This window comes from Otolemur garnettii, unplaced genomic scaffold (genome assembly GCF_000181295.1).
Source record: "Otolemur garnettii isolate 467f Iridium unplaced genomic scaffold, OtoGar3 scaffold00094, whole genome shotgun sequence".
Classification (NCBI taxonomy): Eukaryota; Metazoa; Chordata; class Mammalia; order Primates; family Galagidae; genus Otolemur; species Otolemur garnettii.
Window position 1 is genome coordinate 5,774,579 of NW_003852489.1, and position 8,101 is coordinate 5,782,679.

Here is an 8,101-nt window from a genome sequence, read left to right on the forward strand (position 1 = left end):
CCAACAAATAAAAGAACAAATGATGACTGTCACCCAAGTAAAATAGAACTCTCTTAAAGATATTTATTTCCCACCCCATTTATTCACAATTATGACCTGAGCATCCTTTCGCTAAAGAACATTTTCTTCTTTCCCTTTTCTGGTCCCCTCAGCTGCAGAGGGACTGCAGACACACGAGTGCTCTGAGCGCCACGGGGAGCTGGGCCTCTGTGCCAGTGGGTCTTCTCACGGGCTGGTTTCAGGAGTATCTGGGACTTCCTTAATCCTCTTTCTCTTGAGTTTTGACTTTTGAGGATGTTTTCTTAAAGAATCTGAAAAAGGGAAGGTCAGAGACAGTTTCCATGACATCGTAGATAGTAAGAGAATCTCAGGGATGGGGCGGGGGCAGAGAAGAAGAGTAGGCAAATGTCACCGTCCAACCTCTGTTGTTCACCCTTTTCTCACAGAAACCCTGTCAGGTAGAGAGATGGCAACAGCCCCAGTTTGCAGATGAAGACTCTCACCTAGGACCAGAGTCAGGGAATGGCCTTTCCCCCAAAATGTTTAATTTGAACCCCTGAAGACGTTCAACCTAAAGTCCTGTTTATAGAGGAGCAAGTTAAAAGATGTCAAAAGGAGGCGGTCCCTGTAGCTCAGTGGGGAGGGCGTCAGCCACATATAATGAGGCTGGCGGGTTCGAGCCCAGCCTGGGAATGCTAAACAACAATGACAACTGCAACCAAAAAAGCAGCCGGGCGTTGTGGCATGCACCTGTAGTCCCAGCTACTTGGGAGGCTGAGGCAAGAGAATCGCTTAAGCCTGAGAGTTTGTGAGGTTGCTGTGAGCTGTGACGCCACCATACTCTACTGAGGGTGACACAGTGAGACTCTGTCTCAAAAAAAGGAAAAAAAAAAAAAAAGAAGTTGTCAAAAGGACGCAACAAGAAAAAAAATCAGGATGTGGAACGTTGTGCAGAACAGTAACCTGATCTTTTCAACAGGTTAGGATGTGAAAAAGGGAACATCGTTAGGTTAAAGGGCTTAAGAGCCATAACCAGGTGAAATGTATGGCCTGAGAAACGAGTGCAGAAGTTATCTCTGTTAGAGAAATTTGCATATAAAGCATTTAGTACAACTATTAGATGAAACGAAAATGTTGGCATGGAAAGGCTGATACCATTCACTAAAAAAAGCCGGTTCAAATCAAAATCACACACACTTCAACCTCTGTAGTTGACTACCTCCTGACATTGACTGTCTCCTTCAGCTGACCTAATTTCCATAGACTGGACCTATCCGTACAGCAGGCCTAGTTCCTTATGTTGACCACCTCCGTATGTTGACCAGTTTGTTACAGTGCCTGGCGTGGTCGACTTGCAGAGGTTCTGCTGTATTTGTATATGTCAAAAAGATCTGGAAAGTCAACAGTAGCGATGGCAATGTTGAAATTTGTATTTTTGGTGCCATCTAATTGCCTATGTGTTATGTTTATAGTAACAACAAAGATATTAACTTTGATAAATTGCACAAAACCCAAACTTCTGAACCCACCATCCAAGGCTTTTTCCTGTTACTCTCCTTCCTGCACCTCTCCACGCTGCTCTCCCATTCTCCACCAAGCTCCACTGCCCCTCAACCTTGGCACAAACCTTTCTTTCCACTCTTCTCTCCCCTCCTTCGTCCACCTCCTTTTATCCTTTTCTTTAACGCCTGTCTCAAGCTTACGGCCTTGATTAATCTACCCTTTGCCCTATGGCCTCAGACAGCGCATTTGTTAAGGGGGAGGGGTAATAAGACCCATCTCATCAGGAGGCTGCGGGGTTAACAGATACAAAGGACCCGTTACAGACCAAAGCTGGCCCAGAAGTCCAGAGCTCACTTTCCTCATCTGATTCCTGGACTACTTGGCCTCTGGCATCTTAATTATGGACTGGTTTTCATTCTTTAAAGTCCTATTATGTTTTACTTCCTCAGTTGAAGGTCCTGGGAACCCAGGCAGGGTTCTGGGCCTCACTGGCTGCGCAACCCATGCTAACCACCACTGCCCTGTTGTCACTCCCACTCTTCCCTGGGTCCAGGTGGGACTGGTGGTGAGGCCTGCTGCCTTGCATTAACTCCGGCCAGCCAGGCATAGAGAGGAACACCTGGGTCCATCGCAGGTCACCCTGCCTGCCTTTACCTTCCCTAGTAGTAGCTGAGCAAGGATGGCTCACTGTGGCCCCAGAAGCCAGTTCCAGCAGAGTGAGGCATGCATGGATGCAACATTTCTCTGCGTTTGGGTGCACAGGACAGGCCCTTCCCGGCTGTGGACCCCAGTCACTAAAGAGGCTCTGTCACCTAACCCCACAGCTTCTATGCAGAGAGCCAGGCACTGTGGTTACCACAGAGGCCAAGGCTGCTGGGAAGGCCCCTCCCAGCCTGTCTAGACGTCCCACTCCCTGTAGGAATAGATCCCTTCCTTCTCCCTGGGCCCCACCCGATCCTGACAGCGGGTGTCCTGCGGGTGTCCTGCGGGTGTCCTGCTGCTGCTGCGACACCTCCTGAGAGTCCACACTCATGGCCACTTAGAAACTGCCTCTACTCTGCTTCTAGTCATGTAGGAAGTGCCTTTGTTTTAATGTTAACTGAAAAGGGCAGGATTCGAAACTGTCCATATTATGAGACCTCTGCTGGGGGGAATGATACAGAACACGGAAGGAAACACTGAAATGTTAACAGTGGCTGCCTCTGGGGTGAGTGATTTTCCTCTCTTGTTTTTCACCCTCATTGGTACATTTTATTTCATTTTTATTTTTTTGCCATTTTTGGCTGGGGCTGGGTTTGAACCCACCACCTCCGGCATATGGGGCTGGCGCCCTACTCCTTTGAGCCACAGGCGCCGCCCACTGGTACCTTTGAAACTTTCTTTCATGAGCACACTAGTGGGGAGTAAAGCGATGAGAAAGAAAACTACAGGAGGAAGAGAAGACAGAAAGGAAGGAAGAAGAACTTGTCAGGCTCAGGGCAGAGGCTCCTGGCTGCTCCAGGGAACACCCAGACGCGGTTCGCAAACCCCCTCACCCAGGCATTCCTTGACACGGGGCGGGGACATTACCTCTCTTGACATAGGCCTGGGACTGGGGCTTCCCCAGCAGGGAGGCCTCTTGACCTGGGGTCTGCATCTTGGAAAGCCTCTCCTTCATGCCGCTGATGTCACTGTGTAGCCCCCAGGCATTGCAAAGCTTGGGCAGACTGTCCTCCCGGCCAGCTAGCAGGGACCTGTCAGGTGTGGCTGAGGGCGAGAATGCCACCTGCAACAGGGCCACAGTGTTGGCTACAGGTAGGAGAGGAGCCTTCATTCTGAAGTCCCGGCCCTGTGCTGGTTAAGACACTGCTGAGATCTGGCTGCACTTCACACTCCCTAGCCAAAAGGAAGCAGTGACCTTGGGGACGTTAAGGCTGGGCTGCCAGTTGTGTCTTCTTGGGGTGCCCTTTATTTTGCAATCACATCCCCCATCTCTTCCCAGAGTTGTAATGTCTTATCGGTTGGTAATGAAACAGTGGTATTTGTCTTAAAGCCCTAACTTAGTAATATTTAAATTGAAAGCCTGAAGATAGGTTTTGAAATTTTTCTAGCCAGTGAAATCCAGAAATCTAGAAATCAGGAAAGTGGCAGCTCCTCATACTCAGAGGAGGAATCAGTAAAGTGATCCAACCATTCATGTTCAGAGGAAGAAGCAGAGGTGCAGGGAGGGTTTGGGCCGGGTTAAAGCTGCCAGCAGGAGCAGTGGTAGGTGGCTAGCTGGAGTCAGAGGTGGTGGAATCCTGTCTCTCCCGTCCCCCTTGCCATGTGGCCTGAGACAAGTTTACCTGACTGCCCTGTATCGGGGAATCTTCATTGACAGACTGTGGACAATCATCCTAATTACCATTCAGGGTTACTTCTGAAGATTACACGAGGGGACCCTGAAGTGCCTAGAACATGGAAGGCTTTTACCATGGTTGCCTCTGATTATCTTGGACCACTGGCTCTCAAGGTGTGCTGGGGGCCCTAAGATATTTTGACTATACAGACCCCTTGAAAAGTGGAGTCTAGGTAAAGTGCAAGAGAAAAACTAATGGATTCTAATGAAATCTAGTGTGAAACGTTCACTGAGACGAATCTGAAAAGGCTACATTCTGTATGAGTTCAAGTATATGACATTCTGGGAAAGGAAAACTATGGAGGCAGTGAACCTAAGATTAGTGGTTGCCAGGGACTTGTGGGTTGAGCTTGGGGGTTGGGGGGTAGGGCAGTGAACCTATTCTGTGTGATACGGTAAGGGCAGACACATGCCATCATACTCTTGTCAAAACCTATAGAATGGCTGGGCGTGATGGCTCACACCTGTAATCCTAGCACTCTGGGAGGCTGAGGTGGGTGAATTGCTTTTTGGGGTTCTCAATGATATTTAAGCAGGTAAACATAGCCTAACACCAAAACATTTGAGAACCACGGTTACTGAACAAAGCCAGGCCAGGGCCTGTCAACAGTCCCAGGAGACTTCCCCAAGGGGGTCATGCCTTTCTGCCTGGCCTCAACTATCTGCACCCATGGCTCCTCAGAGCTGTCCCTGCCCCTGTTGGCATCAGGGTGTATGTGTGGAGGATGGAGACACGCAGAGAATGGGACCCTGAGCCTCTCTGCAGGGTAAAGTAGTGGTAGTGCTGTGTCAGTGAGCTGCGGAAGCTGCAGAGGAGTGTGGTGGTGTCAGAGGGCCACCAGCCCCAGGCCTCCCGCCACAGTCTAAGAACACAACAGCCAGCCCTCAGCTGGGCCCAGGGGGAGCTCTCCCGTGCTCACCAGAAACTTGGTGTTCTGGTTGCTCTTGGTGTACTTATAGAGCCTGCGAAGCTGCTTCGCTTCTAGTTCCGAGAAGAGGGAGACAAACCGCCAGAGCATCCTGCAGAGGAGAAGCCAGAGGCTGAGGGAGGGAGCCGCAGCCCTCTCCCCTCCAACATTTGACTTGGGGCCAGGACCTGCCCAGGGAGCTATGGGCCATATGCTTGCTTTAGGGTCAAAGTTGGGGGTTGTGTGAAGCAGCGGGATATCCTGTCCTGGTGATGAGCACCTGCACACCATAGCTGTTTATCCCAAGGTCATTCTCCTCAGGGTTCAGGAGACATCTTTGTCCACAGTGTGTACAGGTGCAATCAGTGACTAGGGGGACCCTGTTCACTCCTCCCATTCTGCCCCCTCCAGGATCCTGACTCCTCCACATAAAGATGAAAGACTTGGGCATCTTGCATGGAGAGGGGGTGGCCAGGTGGATGTGGGGAAGGGCAAGGAGGCTGCCCTACTTCTTCCAGTGTTTGATTTCCCATGCTCGGCAGTAATGCTGCAGAAAGGTGTTGATGTGGTCCCCTAGGACCACCAGGCTCTCCTTCATGTACTTCAGCTTCTTCCTCTGAGGCACATCCTTGGGCAAGTGCAACTTTCGCAGGAACTTCTTCAGCGGCCTTAGGTATTCTTTACACTGAGAAGGCAACAGGTGAGGCAAGGGGCCATGGGTGAAAAGAAGAGGCAGATGGGCAGCCCCAAGCACTGAGCAGGTTGGCCTGGTTGTGGCCATTAGTAGCCCAGGAAGGGTTGTGTGTGTTTAGTGAGATGGCTAGAGAGGACCTCTCATCCCACTTCCTTTCCAAAAGTATGACAAGTGGGGCAGTGAGCTATGGGTCTGAGGCCTGCCAATTCCTAACCCATGTCTCCTGACTCATGGGAAATAGGCAACACGGTTCCAAGCTGGTCCCTTACAATTTTGAAGGTGTCCTGGCCCAGACCCTTGGCATGGCGCACGAGTGGGTCTCTTGCCGGGACGGTGCTGGAGCTCTTCTCTAAGCAGGGCACATTTGTCACCTGGGAGGAGACAGAGGCAAGTCAGCTGAGGGCTTGGGCCACTGTTCATGAAGGCAGCTCTGGCCAAGCACTGCCCAAATGGTAGCCAGACCCCTTCTCCATTGTCCCTGTGACCCCATTCTTATCTCAGCACTGATGTGAGTGAGCCCCAAAGAAACCCACCTCAGAAAATCTCTGCTTAGAGAAACTAGAATATTCTACCTATTTCTTTTACAATAATCATCACATGTTACACTGGGTAACTGCAACACACCTGATAAACATTCACTCATTTTATTTCCCTACAAATTTTGAGAGGTTAGATATGATCCCTGGTTACAATGAGAATATTGAGGCACCAAAAGATTTACACGAGTCCTGGAGGGAATGAGCAGGGGTTCAGTTACTCCCTCATTCAGCAAACAAGTATTGATCACCCGAGTCCCAGGCCCACCTCTCTGCATTCCTAACCTTTGGCCGTGTATCTAAGGGGCACTCAGAAAAAAATGGGTGATGGTGATGATGAGAAAGAGTCTTTTAATAGCAAAAGTAGGGCAAAAAAAAAAAAAGATAATAATTAGTGGAGACAAAGTGAAAAATAATACTAGAATTCAGAACACAAGACTATATTGACAGGACTGAATTTGCACTTCACCATTCAAAGGCCTCTCTGAAAGCTGAACATTAGTTCCTATCTGTGTTCAGAGAACCAGGAAGGCCCGTACCCAGATGGCTCTGAAAGGGAGAGGAGATTGGACACAGGCACCTCCAGGCCCCAGAGGGCACTCTGGCTGGCCAGCTCCATAAACTGCACACACTCCACACAACCACACACACAGACCTCATGTACACACATGCACAGACACACAGGTGTGCTCACATGCCAGGCTTCAGAACCACTAGTGAGATGTGGTCCCTTCCAATCACCTTGCCAGGAATACACGGCTTTGATAAACATCTGTCTGAATGAGTTAACATCCTCTTGCTCTTTAGGCCTCTTGCTAACTCACGTGCCCTACCATTTTTCCCTCTTCCCTTGTCCTTGGATTTCACTTCTCTGCTTTCTGAAACCAGCTGCCCAGTGATCCTCCTTCCCTGTCTCCCTCCCTCTCATCCCCAGCCCCACTTCACCTTCTCTGGCGGACTATCCCCTTCACTCCCTTGCAGGTCTGAAGCCTCTATCTCAACAGGTGTGTGAGTGGGCTCCATGGTGGCACACCTCACGTTCCCTCTGGCTTCTGACCTTCTGCTCTGTGAGCTGAGCTCTCAGGAAATGGGCAGGTGGGCTCCAGAACTCGGAAAAAACCATGGCAACTACCAACAGAGCCTTGCCTCCTCCCCCTGCCTCTCCCCCTCCCAGGCCCTCATTCCTAGGGTCGGTCACCAGCCATCTCATCCAGTTGCGAACTAGATTAGGGAACTGAGCAAGATGTGCCCGGTAGACCCAGGATTTTAGCCATGTTGACAGTTGGCACCCCTTCTCCCACCAGTACTGTTGGTTGCTGTTGATTTTGAGCTCCATGAAGAGCTGGGCTCTTGCGTGTCCTCAGTTAAGCTGGGGCCCCCTCAGAGTGAGGAAAAGAGCTTGTAACATTCCTTCTAGGACTTGGGAAAAGGACTATAAATCCAAACTTTTTGTTTTTTTTTCTCATCTGCTGCACTTGGGAAGAATAGGAATTGTCTTGGGCCACACATTAAATACACAAACAGTAACAATTAGCACTGATTAGCAAAAAAAAATTTTTTAAAGGTCTCTGCATACTTTTCGTAATATCCAACTCCACAGATAAGCAATAAAAAGTCCTCACAAAATCAGCATCTGGCCTACAGGTTAGACACCCCTGGAGCCCAGAGGGTGCTCAGAGAGAATGGAGACAGTAACTCTCTACTGAGATCCATCTTTTGTGCGCCCCTGTAGCCTCCAGAAAGTTAATAAACCAAATTGTGTTGGGTGTCAGTTGAGTGGTGGTGTTTTTAAGGGGGTGCACAAAATCCCAGCCAACATATGTCATCTCGTTAACTTTCACAGTAACTGTCCTTGGGTTAGGAACCCCTGGTGACACCGTTTCACAGAAGAGGAACCAAGATGCACAGAGGTCCAGCCACAAGTGGGGGCGGCAGGGGTTCCGGCCGGAGTCGCTCTGGCGACCCCTTCCCATGGAGTGTGCTCTGGGGACCCTCGGTGGGGCCGGGGTCCGCCTGGCCCGCAGGCGATCTGAGGTCCCCGCCGGGACCACCTCACTCCCAGGGCGGCACAGGTGCGCCCCGC

The 8,101-nt window shown here is 50.3% G+C and overlaps 1 protein-coding gene across 1 annotated transcript; it reads right to left on the reverse strand.

Moving 5' to 3' along the window:
* Positions 1 to 225: 225 nt before the first annotated feature.
* Positions 226 to 7,095, reverse strand: CUNH17orf64 (chromosome unknown C17orf64 homolog). Its single transcript, XM_023516632.1, has 6 exons — positions 6,964 to 7,095; positions 5,752 to 5,853; positions 5,298 to 5,473; positions 4,801 to 4,900; positions 3,073 to 3,268; positions 226 to 311 (listed from the first exon to the last, which is right to left on the reverse strand). The coding sequence occupies exons 1-6, from the start codon at positions 7,039 to 7,041 to the stop codon at positions 226 to 228; spliced, it is 738 nt and encodes a 245-aa protein (XP_023372400.1). The 5' UTR covers positions 7,042 to 7,095.
* Between the last annotated feature and the right edge of the window lie 1,006 nt (positions 7,096 to 8,101).

Bases quoted from the DNA above. Each gene is read 5' to 3' on its own strand.
- CUNH17orf64 (XM_023516632.1), bottom strand. From the start codon at position 7,041: ATGGAGCCCACTCACACACCTGTTGAGATAGAGGCTTCAGACCTGCAA. The intron at 5,854-6,963 runs GTGAAGTGGGGC...GTCTCCTCCCAG, and splicing joins GGGATAGTCCGCCAGAGAAG to GTGACAAATGTGCCCTGCTT. The intron at 312-3,072 runs GTAATGTCCCCG...TCCCTTTTTCAG, and splicing joins CCAGGCCTATGTCAAGAGAG to ATTCTTTAAGAAAACATCCT.